At 51.0% G+C, this 18,376-nt stretch overlaps 6 protein-coding genes across 6 annotated transcripts; 2 read left to right on the top strand and 4 right to left on the bottom strand.

The window, feature by feature from the left end:
• Positions 1-3,544: 3,544 nt before the first annotated feature.
• VFPPC_00959 (leucyl-tRNA synthetase) lies at positions 3,545-6,976 on the bottom strand (the record flags this gene model as incomplete). Its single annotated transcript, XM_018280875.1, has 1 exon — positions 3,545-6,976. The coding sequence occupies one exon, from the start codon at positions 6,974-6,976 to the stop codon at positions 3,545-3,547; it is 3,432 nt and encodes a 1,143-aa protein (XP_018149254.1).
• A 491-nt stretch (positions 6,977-7,467) lies between these two features.
• VFPPC_12936 (hypothetical protein) lies at positions 7,468-8,003 on the top strand (the record flags this gene model as incomplete). The annotated part of the gene is made up of 3 exons (XM_018290713.1): positions 7,468-7,711; positions 7,763-7,833; positions 7,887-8,003. The coding sequence occupies 3 exons, from the start codon at positions 7,468-7,470 to the stop codon at positions 8,001-8,003; spliced, it is 432 nt and encodes a 143-aa protein (XP_018149253.1).
• Positions 8,004-8,149: 146 nt separating this feature from the next.
• VFPPC_12935 (AP-3 complex subunit sigma) lies at positions 8,150-8,771 on the bottom strand (the record flags this gene model as incomplete). The annotated part of the gene is made up of 2 exons (XM_018290712.1): positions 8,150-8,647; positions 8,703-8,771. The coding sequence occupies 2 exons, from the start codon at positions 8,769-8,771 to the stop codon at positions 8,150-8,152; spliced, it is 567 nt and encodes a 188-aa protein (XP_018149252.1).
• A 488-nt stretch (positions 8,772-9,259) lies between these two features.
• Positions 9,260-9,907, top strand: VFPPC_00958 (Frataxin-like protein; the record flags this gene model as incomplete). Its single annotated transcript, XM_018280874.1, has 2 exons — positions 9,260-9,604; positions 9,653-9,907. The coding sequence occupies 2 exons, from the start codon at positions 9,260-9,262 to the stop codon at positions 9,905-9,907; spliced, it is 600 nt and encodes a 199-aa protein (XP_018149251.1).
• A 1,338-nt stretch (positions 9,908-11,245) lies between these two features.
• Positions 11,246-15,897, bottom strand: VFPPC_18772 (sugar porter (SP) family MFS transporter; the record flags this gene model as incomplete). Its single annotated transcript, XM_022430337.1, has 6 exons — positions 11,246-11,598; positions 11,651-12,363; positions 12,412-12,894; positions 12,968-13,045; positions 13,112-13,503; positions 15,805-15,897. 6 exons carry the CDS (start codon positions 15,895-15,897, stop codon positions 11,246-11,248), a joined length of 2,112 nt encoding a protein of 703 aa, XP_022285919.1.
• A 409-nt stretch (positions 15,898-16,306) lies between these two features.
• VFPPC_18773 (sterol delta 5,6-desaturase ERG3) lies at positions 16,307-17,400 on the bottom strand (the record flags this gene model as incomplete). The annotated part of the gene is made up of 2 exons (XM_022430338.1): positions 16,307-17,093; positions 17,150-17,400. 2 exons carry the CDS (start codon positions 17,398-17,400, stop codon positions 16,307-16,309), a joined length of 1,038 nt encoding a protein of 345 aa, XP_022285918.1.
• Between the last annotated feature and the right edge of the window lie 976 nt (positions 17,401-18,376).

Genomic DNA, 18,376 nt, shown 5'->3' with positions numbered 1-18,376 from the left:
CTCGTACCCGCCTCGTAGTGCTGATGCGGCAAACTGGTGGCGCAGTCCCAAGCAAGCTACATCGTCTGAATGTGTCATGGCCCCCAAGACTTTTCAGACACCAACAGCGTTCTAAAGTTGGTTTCTGAGTTCGTCGCGCCTTCCTGCCTCTGCGCCTGCGTCTGCTGCTGCCATCCCTTGGTTGACATGGCTCCTGCCTTGCCGGAAGCGTGCATGGAACCACTGCAACGGCACCACGCGAAACAAAACAAAACGACAAGGAGCTCAGGAGACTTGCATTGAAGTTTCTGCTAGATTGAAGTTGGGTGAACAACAAGAACTTGAGAGGAATGATAGCCCTCACAGGACTGCACACAGCAGGCTCACAGCACTGGTGGGTTCTGAACAGAGCCAGTTCAGTCCTCTGGGATTTTGTGCAACGGTATCGAGTTCCGTAATGATGGATACAGTACGTCGTGCTTGTGAGGAGTTCAAGGCCTGTCGTCTACATGCACCTTCAATAATAATTGCTGGCTCGCACACTCCCAGATTCTTGATTCCTATTGGTGACTTTAGCGGCCGCCTGCCCGGTCGCTGTTGCCCCTGCTGGAATATTGGACCGGACCGACATTGCTTTGGGACTCTGCAGAAGGAGCCATCGCGATTGAAACGGACAGGGGGCCATGGCAGTTCCTGCCTTGTCTCGACTTTCGTGGTGATGCATGGTTGTTTTTCATGAACCATTCTGTTGTTTGAGCAGAAAGAGTCTTCGTCACTCTGCATCATTCGACAACATGTTGTGATTCTATTTGGATCCAACGCTCTCGCTCACCCATCGCCGATCACTAACGTCCTGAGCTCCTTGCTGTTTGCGGGCTTTTTAGCACCAACGCTCTCACCCGAGCGGCATTGAATGTTTGCGTCATCTCGACCCAACACGGCAAGGATCGCCCAACAGATTCTCCGTACGGAGTACTACCCACAGTGTTCACTCACTCCAATGTGGACAACAATACCGGATGACTGACGATAACAGAATAATAATACCTGCTGCCCCCAATTTTTCACTCGAATTGATGGCGGAGACCTCCCTTGCGAAACAAAGGTCGCCTGGACTCGTCTGACCAACGGTCGCAAAGAGGTTCAATCCCAGCGTCGCATCTCTAATTATAAATGACCTGCTGTTCCAGCGAGGTGGCTTCACTTGGTTCTCAGTCTCGGTAGACGAAAGGGCAGTGGATTTGGGTTGTTTATGGGGAAATTGATCGTTATCTCGTCTGTGGCCACTGGCAAATTTCATCACACCGGACCTTGGCCATAACTGGTCATGGTGGCGCAAAAAAGCTCACTCTAATGAAAAACGAAGCTTTTCTGTTCTAGACCCCCGGAAAGCTTGGCCATGGCCCTGACCAACGGGAGCTACGGAATTACAGGCATGTCTCTGGCCGCGTCCTTGGCCCTGCAGGCAGGTGATGGTGCAAGGTGAGGAGTCTGAGGATGTTTTGTCCCTGTTTGTCTCGAAATCAACGCCAGTGTTTCTGATGACAATATCCACTTCAATGTTACTCAATTTGCGGTCGCAGAGACTACCGAAGCAATCGAAATGCATCTCGAGCGGCACTAGGACCTGTTGCACGCGCACCGACTAATATCTGGCCATAACTTCCGTTCTTTTACTCCTATCCCTGTGAGTTTTATGGAGTGCTTGTTATGGACTCCGTCCCTGAACAAGTACCATCAAAGCACAACCAGTTTACTACACGTCCGATGGCAATGGACGGCACATCATGTCAGGAGAAAGACACGACGTCGCCCAACACGAAGGAGTGCCCACGTTGCTTTCAAGCAATAACCCAGGGTGGGCCGACAACAGTGTTCCTGGACACAATGTCAGGTAAGAAATTGATCAGGCTCAGAGGACCCAAAGGCATTGCATGCTGGCAACTCGTAACAATATTGCATCACAACGAAACCCTGCTCGTAAAACGAGAATGCAACACAACCTGCACCTATGGCACCCCCCACCTTGATGGTGAAGTCTGGCTTGTGGCGTTTCTGGCCGATAAGAAAGTGCGCCTTGGAAGCAGAGAAGAAAGAAAAATCTTGGCTTTCCGCACTCCAGCTTGCTGGTGGCGCCAATGTTGTAGAGGTTCGCCAGGCGCAGCGAAACAACTTCCAGCTCGCCAGCCATTTTCTTTACCGTCCCAAGATGTACGAGTACATGGATATTCCTTGGCGCACACCTGACAGATTGCTGTAACTGCGGCTGTTGGAAAATACTGTAGCGCAAGCATTGACCCTGGTTATCTCCAAGTCGAGAACCAGCATGTCCCCATTACCAGTGGGCACGTCATGACGTCTGTCGGGCTGCAATGCTCACTTCAACCGTCAGTTGCCGACGGTTTGATAGTCATCATGAATCAATTCGATACACAGTTGAGAACGAGACAGCAAGCAGTCCTGGGTAAACATCAAGTCTAATGCTTCACAAAGCTACATCCACGGTATCAACACAGGATTGTTGTGAGAGCATTGATACCGACCAGAAACGCAGAATGCCAACAAGATGCAGATCTGTGACCAAATAGAACCGCAGCCCAGCAATTGATCAGCCTCATCCTTCATGCACTCGCTCTATGCCACACACAGAACACAGCCCAGTTTTGTCAGTATGGATTTTGGCACGATGTCAGGGGTTTCAACGGCACCTTTGCTTGGTGTTGTGAGCTCCGACCAACGCCTCGTATCATCGTGGCTTTCCAAGTGTGGCTTATCAAAGTGCAGGTACTATCTATAATTACCCGTGCAGGTGGGAGGGACACGCAACCATCGTGTAGAGTGATCTTCTTGTGGAAGCTAGCAGTACACCATCCAGAAGGATGCATTTTTCCCATGTCAAGTCTCACATATTGGTGTCCGCTAGCCTCACTTGGTCTTGTCAATGGTGGATACGAGGCTACGTAAGCATTTGATCCTCTTTGCCTTCGTCATCGTGACCCAACTCGCGTGCCAGGTTCGGCAAATGAGTGAACTTCAGTCATTTTCGACAATTGTGATTTTGCGTACCTATTTTGTTGCAGCTAGCTCGATATTAATAGCCCTGGGGAAAACAGTCACACGTCAGCTTTTGCTTAGTTGCTATACCAGCAAAGGGAAGCAACATCCCAACCATCTAGGTATTAGTCACCCCGCATTGCAATGTTTCGGCAATGCCATTTCGGGATACGTTGACGACCAACCTTTTTGTTCTGTGACAGGATCCCATACTCCGTACTTCGGCTGTTGGTTAAAGTGGGTGTTTCTGAATCAGGCATCATCTCGTAAGGAAAACCATCCGTCGGTGTTATTTGTCAAATCCTCAGGCTGTGTCCATATCTGAACAGTCGTCATTTGGTCACCATTATTCAACCACACTCGCTGCGGTTACACAAACATCATGCCACGATGCTACGGAGGAAGTATAACAAAACCTACTTGTAATAAAACCATCATATCTACCTGATTTATCATCTTTTACGACCAAATACTCCCGTCACTGTATCCCAATCACTCATAACAAACCCACTCAGGCATTTACATTCTCAAAAAAGAAGGTAGGCACCCCCGGCACAGCATTCTCAGCAATCAACACCGTAATATCAACCTCCTTGCCATCAACCAAGTTCACACCCTTCTTGCCCCCTTCCTCCACGACCAACACATCACATGCCACCAGACCAGCAGTCTTCTTCAGGCCCGGCAGCATCTGTGCCATCGTCTCCTTCTCGTCAAAGGCCAGCTTCTGCTCCAAGACCACGCTAGGCGACTCCCCTGCCTGCAGACGCTTCTTCAGGGTCTGAGCAAAGGGCATGGCCTTCTTCATTTCGCCCATCTTGGCGATTTTGCCGTTCAGTTCCTTGTCGTTGACGGAGTTGGTGGCTGGATCCCACATTTCCTTCAGCAAGGCAATGTATTTGGCTTGCCAGGCGGGGAACTTGTCCGACATGTAAATTGTCAGCTTCTTGGGCTGCTTGGGGTCAAAGGACGTCTCCTTGCCCTTGGCCTTCTTCTTCAGCTGCTGGCCTTCTGCCGAGTTGATGTTGGAAGCTGTGTTACGGACGTAGTCTCGCTTAGCGGACAGGGCGGGATCGACGGGAGGAACGCTGGGGAAGGTAGCGTTTTGGATGGTCGTGGGTTTCTTCAAGACCTCCAGCCAGATGTGTTCGGACCAGTGGGGTGCAATGACGGCCATCAGCAGGGCTTGAACCTCGATGTACTTGAAGACCAGGTCCTTGTGCATCTTGATGCCGCCAGCAGCGCAGGCCTCGCGGTAGAAGTCACGGGCGCTGGTCAACTCGTAGAGAGCGGCCTTCAGGGCCAACTTGTAGTTGGTTTGGGCGTACTGGTCGATGGCTTCTTGGGCAACGCCGTTCATTTCGTTTTGGAACAGTGCATCCTGGAAGTTATTGGTTTCTCCAGTGCGCAAGTCGGCCTGCTCGCGGACCATTTCCTCACACCACTCACGCAAGTTGAACAGACGCAGGATGTTGTTGTCGGCAACGTCTTCTTCGAAATTGGCGTCACTAACACCGTCACCGGCGTCGGCTATGGCGATACGAGAAGCGTCGGCTCCGTACTTCTCGACCAAGTCGCGCAGGGTCATGAAGTTACCGGTACTCTTGGCCATCTTTTCTCCGTTCAACATCAAGTGGCCATTGGCTCGGATACCTCGAGGCCAGTACTCGGGCGGGAAGATAGCCAAGTGGATGTACAAGAAGAACGTCAAGTGGTTGGGAATCAAGTCCTTTCCAGAGCTTCGCACATCCAAGGGGTAGAAGTACTCAAACTCACGACGCATGCTCTCCAGGGTTGCCTTGGGAATCTTGGATGAGGTCAAGATTTCATCGCTCAAGTCGCGCCGGCAGAACAGGTAGTCCCAGACCTCGTCAGTCAGCTGGTCGGGGGAAACATTACCGACGCCCTTCTCACGTCCATACAAGTCCTTGTGCAGCCAGTGGCAGACTGTGTAGTAAGCCATGTAAATCGTAGAATCGCTCAAACTCTCAACCAAGAATTGAGGGTCCCAGGGCAGCTTGGAGCCCAATCCGTAGGTACGGGCACAAGCCCACTGATTCAACCAGTTCAAGACACCCTCGAAACTGTTCTTGGTTTCCTGGGTCCAGGTGTTCAAGCCCTTGCCATCGGCGTTCTCAACCCACTTCAAGGCAGTCTCCCTCCATTTCTCCTCACCATAGTCCAAGTACCATTGGTCCATCAAAGCAACAATACAGTCGTCGCCGGATCGGGAAACGACCTTTCGCTCAGGCTCAGAGTAGGCAAAGGCCTCCCTGGCATCAATTAGCTGTTGGCGAACCTTGGGCTTAGCCGTCTCGACCTTTTCACCCTTGAAGTCACCGACCTTCAAGATACCCTGGTAAAAGCCCTCCTTGTAAGCCAGCTCCTTGGCCTCTTCCAGCTGCTTGGTATCCTTGGGAGAAGCAATCTTCAACTTCTTGACCAAGAAAGGGGCACACAAGTCTCCATATGAAGGGGTCTCGATAATTGGGAAAATCTCCAACTCGGCCCATTCCTTCTTGATACCGTAGTAATCAGCCTTCTTGGCCAGGTCGGTCACGGTGGCAAAGTCATCGGGACTGTCTGAAGGCACAGAGGTAACGACACCAGTTCCCTTAGTTGGCAAAACTGTCTCCATGGGCAAGACCCGAACACCCTCCTTGTGGCATGACAATGGTGCGTTCACCAGGGTTCCGACGATGTCAGTGCCCTGAATCTCGCCAGCCTTCTCAATAACACCTTCCTGTGCCAAGATACCCTGATAGGCCATGTTGCGAGCAGCTCTGTCGGTGACAACGTAGTATGAGTTCTCGCCGGCCTTGAAAATACCATAGGTGATCTTGGGTCCAACGAAACAGCAGGTCTGACCGTACATGGTTTCCGGTCTCAAGGTGGCAGGAACCAAAAAGATTTCAGCGTTATCAGGCACCTTGCCCTTAACAGCCTCGGCAGCTTTAGGAGCCCATTCCAAGACCTTCAACTTCAAAGCAGTATACTCCTGGGGGTTAACCGCCTCTCCTTCGGCGCGGTCGTGGTCCATGCAAGGTTGTCCGTCCTTGATAGAGTAGATGGTATATCTCTTCCCGAACTTGATCTTGTTCAACTCTTTCAAGCGGTTCATTTGCCATCGGACGAAGGCATCATAGTAGGGGTTAGCATCCGTGGTAATAAACGATCTTCGCCAGTCGATTCTGCAGCCAAAGCTAGTCAAGTCTCGAATAGCCAGGGGAGGGAAGAACTTCAGCCAATGCTGAGGGTCGGCAAACTGATGGATCTCCTCGGTGGGGATACCAATTGCCTGCATGATTTGGAACTGGTACTTCATCTTGGCCGTCTTGGCATTTGCCTTGCTCTTATTGGTAGTAAACTTGGTGATATCCTCCTTGGTCTGCTTAGCAGCCGGGGCAGCAGGCTTCTCCTCAGCAGCCTCCGCATCCTCGTTGTATCCAGAAAAGTCCTTGCCAAATTTGCCAATTTCGTTGATCAGCTTGTCGGCGCAGGCCTTGATAGGCATACCAGTGCAGTGAAATCCCATGGGGAACAGGGCTCGCTTTCCCTGCATTCTTGCCACGCCAGCAGCAAACTCGACTTTACTGGCCGAAAAAGTATGGCCAGCATGCAGAGTGCCGTTCATGTACGGATAGGCCATGCATCCGAAGAACTTGGGAACCTTCTCTCGCAGTTCGGCGGCGGGGATCGAGTGCAGCGGCACTTCAGCGGTCGTGGGAGCGTCGACTTCGAAGACTTTGTCGTCTTGCCATTTTTGCTGGTACTTTTTCTCGACGGCAATCAAGGAGTCTCGCTTTTCGGTCTGGCGGGCAGGATCGTCAAAATAAGTTTTCAACAAAGTAATAGATATCTCAGGCTTGCATACCCCTTTCAATTCCTTGGTTTTGGAAATAGACAAGGCCTCCATGGCCTTGGGCACGGAATTTGCAGTCATCTTGCGAGTTCTGCGGGGTGTTGAGAGTATCAGTATCAGGACAATTTTCGTTTCCTCAGCAGTCGAAAGCCGAGTCGTATTTATGCTTCATGATGCTGCTTCTTACCTTGACTCACTTGCGGGATCAGATTGCGCCGTGCTCACTCTTGTTGGTTTGCGCGGGCAATCGTCTGGAATCGCATGTATTATCACAAGGGCAATTTTTTTGAGTCACCAAAACGAATGGAGGGACCTGTCTGGTGAGGGAGGGGTGAAAATCGCGGGGCAACGGCGGCGGCAGGCTGTTGGCTGTGGCTGACAGACAGGACCAGACAGGACAGGAAGGTGAGGCGGTGCCCTGACCGCCGTTTTTCCGGGTTTAGCTTCAACTTCATGGCTAGTGCTGCAAGACAATCAGCTGGTGACACAACCAACCAACAAACCACAAGCGAACATCGGCGCGTCGAAAGGAGTCATCTTACTCGAGGCGACGATTCACAAGACGAAGCATTATGTTTGCAGCAACCGTCAGACGACTGGCGCAGTCGAGCAAAGAGTCCCTTCCGAAACAAGTTCCATTTACCGTCTTCAACAATCCCTACCAGGCGCGCAAAGTGTGGCCACCGAATTTCAAGGACCTGAATCATGGACAGCAGCTGCGGTTTGAAAAGAAATACAAGCGCAGAATAGATCTAGCAAGCAGATCGCCGCGATGGGAAAAGGGCGTCAAGTTTGCGCAGCTCGCCACAATTGCAGGTAAGTGTACACCAGGAACATGATGACTAGCATTGTTCTCACATGCTTCAGCTGCTCTCGTATGGCTATTCTTTTATTCCGAATTTGAATGGTGGGGGAAGCAATACAAACCATCCGAAGAGGTTCGTCAATTCAGTTCCCCGGCTACTAAAGTTATCCAGCTGACACACCCCAGATGCGCCGTCATGCGCGAAACCTATTCGGAGTCATCGACCCTGAGAAACGCTACGAACGACGACCAGACGCACCAGAGTCAACCCCGGCGTCGCAACCCGAATCTAAAACAAAATAATCCACCTCCAATAAATCATGTCTAATCATCTACGGCGTTTGGCTTCATAATACCCCATTCTGGTGTAACAAAAAAGGAATCATGTACATTACAGCCTGTATAATAGCTTCCATGCATCGTAATTGAGACAGCTTATTCATAGCCGGTCATCGGCCTGCCCAGGCGAAATTACCACCCATTCCCAAGCCTGAACCGATTCCTGCGCTTCTCCCCTCGTTCACTGGCCGCTTAGCCACGGTGCCTTGTGCTCTAACCCCGGAGACGATGCGGTCCAAATTCGTTTCTATGACCACACCACCTATTATCATTTCTGATAGCGTAGCATGTAAAGTTTCAAAGTTGAAGATGAGGTCGAGTTCGCACACGTTTTCGAATAGCTTGTCCAGAGCTTCGACGTAGACTTGGATCAAATCGATCAATGCGAGAGGCGACTCGGTTGATGTGGATATTATGATGAAGTAAAGGGTCGCGTAGTTGCGGTACGTCACGAGAGACGGCACGTCGTTCTGCTCTTCGGACGAGGAATGTGACGTTCCAGAGGCAGCGAGGAGAGGCGGTAATGGTAGGAAGTTGCAAGAGCCGGAGGGTCGGTTCGAAACCAGGGTAAAGATTTCCGATATCAATCGCTGCTGAATGCTCGTCTCCTACAGCATGGGTTAGAAGTGTGCCTCTCAAGCTGGCACAGGGGATTAGCCTCACCAGCTGCGTGTAGAATTTCGTCAGTCTAGGCTGACCCTGGCCATTAAAGACCAAAAAAGCATTAATCATGGTCGCGTCGCGAAAATCGTCATTGTCTGCAACGAAGGACAACGCAGCGACCCGACAAAGGTTGGCTGCGCACGATGCTCAAGTTGGTGGGGCAATTGACATCCAAAGCAGCCAGGGTGCTGACTAAGGCACCGTCCTTGTCGCTGAGACGAGCTGGCTAGCGCAACAGAAGCTCCAACCACAGCTGCAGCTTGACGTACAGCGCGGGGAGCTCAGCTCATCGGCAGCATCAGATCATACGTTGACCTTGCGTTACATGTCGAATTGGCATCCTCCGCTTTCTCCTCCCGAATTGCCGTTTCCCCATCTCAACTCCTCCCACGAGTCACGTCCTAGGCATTGGAAATTCCGCCAACCTCTCTCACCAATACCTACGAAACCAACTTCCCATCGGCCCTTTATTTCCTTCCCATCCTCAATCTCTTGACCCGAGGTCACCCGCAAACCCGAAACATCACCACCCGCTCCATTGAGCTTCAGAATCCAAAATGTCCCGACAAGGAGCAGCCCAGATCTCCAGACTCATAGCCCAAGCTAGTCGACCTAATGTTGTCCGCTCAAATCTCCGACTGCTCCCACGGGCTTCCACGCGACCTCTATCAAACCGACTTCCATACCAATCCTTTTCAACATCGCCTCAAGTCTCGAAAGGCATCATGCCCGAGACAGACAACCCCGGCAAACAAGACGTTCAAGAAACCCGTCCCAGCTTCGGCGTAGTCGAGCTGTCTGACGGCGAATACCACGAACTAGCAGACAGCTTCTTGGAGGTGGTGCTCTCCAAATTCGAGCAGCTCCAAGATGCGCGCGAGGACATTGACATTGAATACTCGGTCCGCACCACCCACCCATCCTATTTCCGCCTTACTAACATGTTGCAGTCTGGTGTCATGACCATCAATGTCGCCGACAAGGGCACCTACGTCATCAACAAGCAGCCGCCCAACAAGCAAATCTGGCTGTCGAGCCCCATTTCCGGCCCCAAACGCTACGACTGGTGCATCATTGGCGAAGGACAAGGCGACAAGGAGGGAACCGGCTCAGGGAACTGGATCTATGGGCGTGACGGCGTCAGTCTACCGGAGTTGATTCTCGAGGAACTGGATGTTGTCATTGAGGGACCTGCTACGAGCTAGCATTCTGCAAGATTCACAGGGTGTCAAGTTCTATTCCCATAACATGTAGTCTAGTCGCATAGTAAACGTATTATATTCCCAAAAGAAAATGTAGTCTAGTCCCACAGCAAATGTAAACATTATATTCCCATCCACCACCCATCAGCGCAAGCAAATCCCCATACTCCTATTCAACATCGCAACAGTCATATCATAATGCTGCAACGCAAAATCCCTCTCCTCACCCACCGGTTTCCTACACACACTCATCAGTCACTCACATCTTCACCAACACAAACCACGAAAGAAAACTCACCTCTCCTTACTATCCTGCAAACTCTGCCTCCAACTCGTCACCCCACCGCTACTCCCCCTCACCCTCAACAAATTCTTCAAGATCCTATGCTCCAGCCCCCTCTCCCGCGCAGCCGCCTCCAGAAACCAAACCGTGCGCTTCGCCGCTTCGGCGTCCAAGGTGCCGGGCTCTCTGAACGCAGCGCGGAGTCGGTCCCGCGCAATGTAGCGTGCCGGGGAGGAGAATTGGACGGCGTGCAGGAGAGAGCGGTACAGGTGGCGGTAGGCGTGGATGATGTCGGTCGTCATGGTTTCATGGTGCTGTGCTGTGATGTGTGATGGATTTGGATGTGAGGTTTGGGTACAGTGTTGATTGAGTTTGATGGGTGGTGGTGAGGTGGGATTGGTGGATGGACAGTGCGAAACTGCACTGTCTTTCTTTTTACAGTGATGAACGTGAGATAACATGAGATGAATCAATGTAATGACAATGAACTGTTTTTCCGTTTGAGCCTTAAATTTTCAATTTTGAATACGTACTTTTATAGTTATGACGATTAAAGTGCTAATGACATGCATTCTGCAGTTCACCAAGTTGGACAATCTCAAACCTAAATGTGGACACTCTCAAGCGAGATACATCATTATATATTAGAAGACATTCAAATTCATAAGCACTAGAGGTCAATAGTGACAGCAATCCAAGTGTATTCTGTTTGTCCCAAGTTACTTGGTACTTTTGCTTAGGATGCTTCTGTTGTAAACATGAGTTTATCGGCGCCGTATTGTGATTGCGGCTCTCTAGCTGAACGAGAAACAAAGGCAGCGCTCGTCTATTGCGACGCGCTACGTTAACGCCTGCTCTTGCCTATATCCCAACATATACACGCCTCTATCGGCGGTCCCGGATCGTACACATTACGCTCTCTGACTAGTGTCCAACTCTAGGCCGGGCTCTTTCGCGGATTTTCGGTTTCCAAAAAGGGCACGGCGAATGTTCATCAATCCAATACGTCCGGTCTATATGCAAAAATTCTATCCGCGTGAAATGCATGCTTTCTAAGTTCAGCCGTCGTTGCGGCGATTCTCATCCTGCTGGCCCAAGGGGGCATATCGACCTTGGCTGCTGTTCGCGCTCGGTGATCGGCCGCGGGCTACGACTCTGGAAAGCCACCCGCCGATGCTTCGGTCTTCGCCACCGCTAGTTTGAATTTGTGATTTGCGGTCGTCGTCCATTTCTGCGGCGGCATCAAGCGACATGCCGGGAATGTCTCGAGAAGGTCCCGGTGAGCCGGCTCGAATGAGGGATTCGGTATCAGCATGGATGGATGGTGTGCCCATTACAGTGCTAGCATCACCGAAAAGCGAATCCATTTCCTCGAGTCGTACACCGCAGGTCTCGGGGTAGACAAAATAGACTGAACACCGAGTTAGCAACGTTGTGGCGGCTCAGAGTCCGATTTAACTCACCGATAACAAATGACACGGTGCAGAAAAACGCATGCACCAGATATAGTCTCCATTTGATCCATTCCTGCAGAATTGGCGTCATTTCTCCAACAAGCCAGTTGAAAGCCCAGTTGGTAGCCGTGGACAGACTAGCGCCCTTGGATCGAATGCTGAGGGGAAGAATCTCTGGGGGATATAGCCATGGAATTGGACCCCAGGAGTAGCCAAACGCCGCATTGTAAATCATAACGAATAGCACCACCATTCTCGGCGTCCACTTGACGTCAAGGTAGATAAAGTACGAAATGAGTGAGAGCGAAATGGTCATGGCTACCGCGCCGGACAAGAGGATCGGGCGTCTTCCCCATCGATCGACCAAGTACCAGGGCGGAATGGTGGACAAGAAGTACGTAATGCCGTTCAAACCTGTCATCAGGACAGCATCGTGGCCAACCCAACCAGCCGATTCAAAGACGTATGGAGCATAGTACGAGATGACGTTGATGCCATTCAGCTGAGCCAGAGCTTGTGCGGACATGGCAATAAAAACCCGAGTGCTGTATCTTTTGAACATGTCGGCGTAAGTTCGTTCGCCTTCCTGTCGCTGAAGCAGCACGTTCATCTTGATTTCGCGGTATTCCTCTCTGGCTTTTTGATTGTGAATGTCACCACCCCCATAAAGATTGGCAATGACCACCATGCCTTCCTCGTCGTGATCGTTGTCAAGGAGCCACCTAGACCAATTAGTATTCTGTTTACTCAGCTTTGACTTGCGACCCTACCTTGGAGATTCAACAATGATTAGACTGCCCAACCCGAGGAGAGCACCCATGACGCACTGCATGAAGAGCGGCGCTCTCCACGACATGTTGCTTTCGATGAAACCGCAGCCGTAGTCTACCCAGACGGACGTTGTGTACCCGATAATGTTGCCAGAAAACTCGATACATGCCAGCTTTCCACGGTTATGGGGAGGAGAAATCTCCGACTGATACACTGGCACAATGGTGGATAGCATACCAACACCCACACCGGCAATGATACGGCCGACCATCATCATGGTCATCGAGGTTGCCAGCGTCTGCAATGCACCGCCAACGAAGAAGATACAAGAGCCGTACAAGATGGTGCGTCTGCGGCCAATAATGTCTCCTACTCGACCGACGACTAGCGACGAAATAAAGGCGCCAATCTCCAAGATTGCGACCATGGTGCCAACATGTGCTTTGGAAGGGTGATCGAAGTAATCGATAAAGTGTGGGCCACTACAATATGCCTTGTGTTAGCAAAGGACACCTCCATAAGCTCCAAGCTTCGTGATGAGAGGGCGGTCCATACGTAATAATACCCGACATGACGCCTTGATCATAGCCAAACAGAAACACGCCAAGCGAAACAAAGATGCTAGTGAAATAGCTGTATAGCACGAGTTAGCATGGACGCTGAAGTATGGACATGATAAACGCGTTTGGTATCTCATACAGCAAGGCCTTGCCCGTCAGGCCATGGATGGACCCCGATCTCCCAGACATGATGGCTCCAATGCAACGTTCAGCAAGTGAGGGTCGTCGTGGTTTAACCTGTGGGATTTCGATGGCCTCTTTATCGATGATTCGAGGTAACGACTGGGATCGATGGTAACGGCTCGGAGACGGATCGTGTATGCGGACCTTTTTGAGGTGTTTGGGTTGACGCTTCTGCACACCAGCGAGGAGCTCTTGTTCAAGCTCTTCGGGCAGCTGAAGCCGTACGGGATCGTGTTCGTCGCCAAGCTGTTCGCCAATATCGCCCGTGTCAGTCCAGGAGGATTCAGAGCCGGAGGACAGCCGGCGCTGGTCAGAGGCGTGGTTCGCGAACCCAAGCAACGAGGCGGCCTGGGAGTCTTGGTCGATATCTGATCGGGCAGGGAGGGTCCGCAAGGGAATGTTGGAAGGGAGACGGGATGAGTTTGACGAAGGAATTTTGGGCGATATTGGGGCTGTTAAGCAGCAGCGCCCACCTGCGTGTCAATTGATTAAGAATAGACGAAGGGAAGGGGAGGTGGAGATGAGAAAGTGACGGCGTCCAGCGGAGTCGAACAATGAACGGGGTCTGGTGACGGAAGACAAGACAAGGTTCCCAATCATCGACACCAGCAATCTGCAGCGTCGGGTGGTTAGTCTGCGAGGGTGCGGGTCAGTCAGGCAGAGAACACTTGAGGGTCTGGTGTCTCGCGGACTGTGACTCTATCAAACGGGCAACCCGGCTGTATGTTTGTGTGTGGTCGACTCAGCTATGCCTACTTGGCGCCAGTAGAGGATGTTGGCGGGTAGAACAGGCAGACAAGGGCAGATCCGATGGGGACTGACTGACTGGATGGTGAGACCAAGACAATCGTTGACCAGACTGGACAAGTCAAGTCGACAGCAGAAACAGGTTGCGGATGGCGGATGGGGCCGGCGAACAAGACGAACAAGACGGACACTACGGTGGTGCAGTGCGGTGCACAAACGATGCAGATGACCACGTCCGATCAATCACCCACCGTCACCACAGACGTCTTATCCGGGGTTAGCCAGGAATGCGACACACGATGATGCCGAGAAGCGGAGCAAGAGGACAAGGGACCAGACCAGACGTCTTTGGGGTAATGCGATGGCGTCGTCACAAGACGTGGGGTGGACTAGTCGGTCGTGGTCTTGGTCGTGGTCGAGGACAAGAAGCGACAACCAAGGTGATGGAGGACAGGAGGTGTCCAGATGTCTGGTGCAAAACGAAGACCAGCGATGGCGGATGAGGCAGTGCGATGGAATAGCACAAGACCAGGGCACATGAACCACATGCAGTTGACAGTTCTCAGGCAGGACAGTGACAGCCTTGACTTTCAATGTTTGATGCGGATGTTGACAGGAGAGAAACTTCAACGGGAGACTCAGGTGCAAGTTCAGCTCGGCTCAACGCAAAAAAAGGCTGGCAAGGCCAACATGGCACGTTGATGTCAGCCATTTTCAGGGGAAGATTATCTCGCTCTATTTCTCACTCGCAGCAATTTTTTTTTTTTCTCGACAAGTCAAGTGCAGCAGAAACAACCAATACGTCTGGTTAAACTGGGGGCTCATTTAAGGCTGCATCTGCGGTGCAGCATCAGCTTCTCCTGAATACAAGACATCTGGACGGTTTAGCCAAGAGCTGAGGTTGCGTGGCAGGCGGTTCTTGCGGAACATTTGAACCAGACATTTTCCATCTGTCATTCTACTTGACTTGACATGTAGCATTCCCAGTTGAGCTGCGTATCATTTCGAGGGGCATTTGACCAATGCATTCATTCAACCATCGCTAAAAACCGCTCCCTACCGACCAGTTGACAACTTGACCCGTTTCGACTTCAATGTTGACACCAAATGGCCACAGCGTCCTGCCTCCTCACCAAAGCCGCCAAATACCAGCACAGCCAGACGATGTTCATCAAATTCCTCATCATCTGAGTGGCTCGGCTCAGCTCAGCTCAGATTTGTCTCATCGGTCACAAAAACGTCTGGTGAGACTTAAACGAGGATCTTCGCCTCCATCACAGCCATGGCCATGATTGACAAGCAGATTTACCATCTCACTGGCTCGCCTGCAAACTGCTCCTCAGCCGCCCACCACCAATCTGCACATTACAGGGCCCTGGATTTCACGTGTGGCAGCATCAAATCGCTGTGCCCGCTACTCAGTCATATCCTTAGCATTCAGGGCCACGATTGCACTGGACTGCTTCGTCTGATGATCTGACGCGAGAGGCGCAAGCTGGTGCTTGGCTTGGCACCAACAGCACCGGAGTGGGGATAACGACGTCACAGTCCACGCTAGCCCGAGTCCCTTTTCTTGAGCATGCGCCGAACCATGGACGACTCCATAATCTGCAGATAAACGGTGAAGAAAACTTGAACTATCGGTATTCATTGGTGCCCTCTTGATGTCTTTGCGCTGTTCTTTCCGATGGTACTCCGTACAGCCGACAAAATTCATCGTCAACAGGGACGTGGGGCCGGGGAATTGGATCTGCTGCAGAGACTTGACATCTCAGTGTTGATCCCAGCAATTCAATGTTGACCCCAGGTGACAATGCAGCACCACAGCAACGCCGTGCAACTCTTAATGTTTCCGCCGTAAAACTTGGATCAGGCTCGATTGTATGAACTCAACTATTTTACTGGCTCTTTTTGGTCGCAGCTAGCCTCAAACTCAGCTCCGACTGGCATTGCAAGCTGCATGTCTTCCATGACCCAGGTCCACCTCTGTGCCATTGTTGACTGCCAACATCCAGCTGTCAAATGACATCTGGATGGACCAGACCCTTCATGTCCATTTGACAACGGCAAAATGTGGAATTCTGGGTCTGGGGTAGTGTTGCAACATCAAATCTCTAGCCATGACCTGTCACCGTCATTGAACATAATGTATTACTATGTGAAAATCACTTGTAAGTGAAAATTATAACAACCGCTTGATGTACTTTTAGTCGATATATATTATTCATTAATAAATATTGCACTTGGTGTCAACTGTCTCCAATCACACTCGCACTTTCACCATGACTCTTCGTCTTAATCATCATCCCATCAACAAGGTACCACGCAGTCCTTCCGACCCAACCCATTACCGTCATCATACAATCCCACTTACAGATTGCATCCTCCTCAATCTTCCACTGACCTATTTATTCTTCTTCACATCCTCCGGCGTATACACCCGGTCATCCTCCCCTTCCACCTCAAGAATCATGCTCTCCACCCCCTTACTCTGCCTCTCCCACTCAACCCTCCCATTCTTCTTCTCCTTCTCAAACAGCTCCTTCTCCGGCGCGCGATGACTCCCACCAATCCGATCCCACAGCGTCGTATACTGTCCATAGTTATAATTAAAGTACAAATGATGAACCGTATGGCACGCCGCCCCATTAATAACAGGATTATTCGCGAGATACTCCCCATCATGGATCAGAATAGTCCAAAAAATCACAAAAACAAACAGCAGCAAAAACGAAAACTTGTTCATGGGAAAAATAAACGTGAACACGTGGTACGGCAGACTCTGCGCCCACCCGTCCGCAGGGTGAAACGCATACGCCGCAAAGGGCGTCGGCACCACCCACTTGTGATGCTTCTTGTGGAGGGTCTTGTATACGAGCGGGTGGTGTAAGCCGCGATGCACCCAGTAGATGCAGAAGTCGGTGAAGAGCAGAAACAGCGGGAACTGCAGGACTTCGTACCACAGCCCAGGGCCGTCGGCGATGGTGTCGTACATTTTGGTGTAGCCGCGGATTTCGCCGAGGACGAGGGGGAGGGTGAGGAGGGACATGCCGGGGAGGGCGGCGAGGGTCTCTTTTATTTCGAGGCGGACTTGGTTTTTGAGGTATTTTGGGTGTTTTTGCTGTTCTTTGTCGAAGATGAATACGTAGGAGAGCGTGGAGAAGAAGAAGTAGACGACCATGCCGAAGATCCTGTCGGGTGTTAGAGTTGGGTGTTGTGAGTGTAGTGGTTGACTTGGGGGACTCACCAGAATATTAGGAAAAGGTTAATGGATTGTCTGAGTATGTTGTCTCTGGGCAAGGAGCTTTGGCAAATCGCCGGCGATGGCCGGATTGTGAAGTATTTGGTTGGAGGCTCATAGTTGCATTCTAGTCCGAAGGGGAACGTTGTCGCGTTGTTGAATAAGTCGGCATCGTAAGGTTTCCGTTCCGCGGGAAGTAACCAGGCGTATAAATGATCACCGACGTATGTTTCGCAGATATCGAGGACAACATCCATGGCGGGCAATACTCAGAAGGACAAATTAGAGAGATGAGTTATCCATGCGGTTTTGCAAAGCAAGACCAAGATGTGGGAATCACTGCGTTGGCGGGCGAGGGGTTCAAAAAGAGTGAAAGCTCCAAGTTTGCGCGGCAGGGAGAATGAGACGAGGTCCCTGAGTTTTATTATTTACTAAGCGCTGTTTGCCCTTCATCACTGACGCATGACGGAGTTAAGCAGTACGTATAACGTTGAAGACGCACTTTGACACGGTAACTTTTGTTCCGAAATGGCAGCACTGGGCTCATCTCTCCTTTCTGCATGCCAAACTGGGAGCTTGAACTGCGCGAAATCGGGCGCCCCTCTTCAACTGGGACCTAAATTGTCAACTTTGGAGAGAATACTCATTGCTCATTGGCCACTTTTGTTGCCTGTGGCCCCATTTCGGTGGTTTGCTCTTCCCGCCGCCCGGTTGGATTCTGTGGGTTTGTGCCGGAAGTGTGGATTGCCGGTGGCCTGATGGGGTTGAAGAGTGAAGATGGTCCATTTGATTTGACAGCTTTGTTTGCTGCAGGAAGTATTAACAACTGTCAATTTATAAGAAAAATGGATTAAAATTCAATGAGAGACATGAACCAAAACATTAATAACAAATGGATTGCCTAAACGTCATGAGTTGGCGACGACGTTCATGGCAGCAGTAAGCCGGCGTTGCCTGTGAATCGAACACCATCCGCTGACCTGTGCAATCGACCGACTGTTGGATGATTCACGGCACAACTCGCCAGTGGTGGTTCGATCAGACTTGGATGCACTGGGCTTGATATATGGGTGTTGGTAATGGTAAGAGTGACATCTGGACTAATACGAATACGACAACTTTGGTTCCCCACCTTGATTGATCAAATTGAAGTGACTTGCACCAACGGGGTGTTCCAGAGAACTTGACATGTTTGCATTGATGGGATATTGGAGGATGTGCAAACCAGTGCTC

The sequence above is a fragment of the Pochonia chlamydosporia genome, chromosome 1 (assembly GCF_001653235.2).
Source record: "Pochonia chlamydosporia 170 chromosome 1, whole genome shotgun sequence".
NCBI lineage: Eukaryota > Fungi > Ascomycota > Sordariomycetes > Hypocreales > Clavicipitaceae > Pochonia > Pochonia chlamydosporia.
Note: the sequence above shows the minus strand (reverse complement) of the source record. Positions and strands in the feature narration are given on the sequence as shown.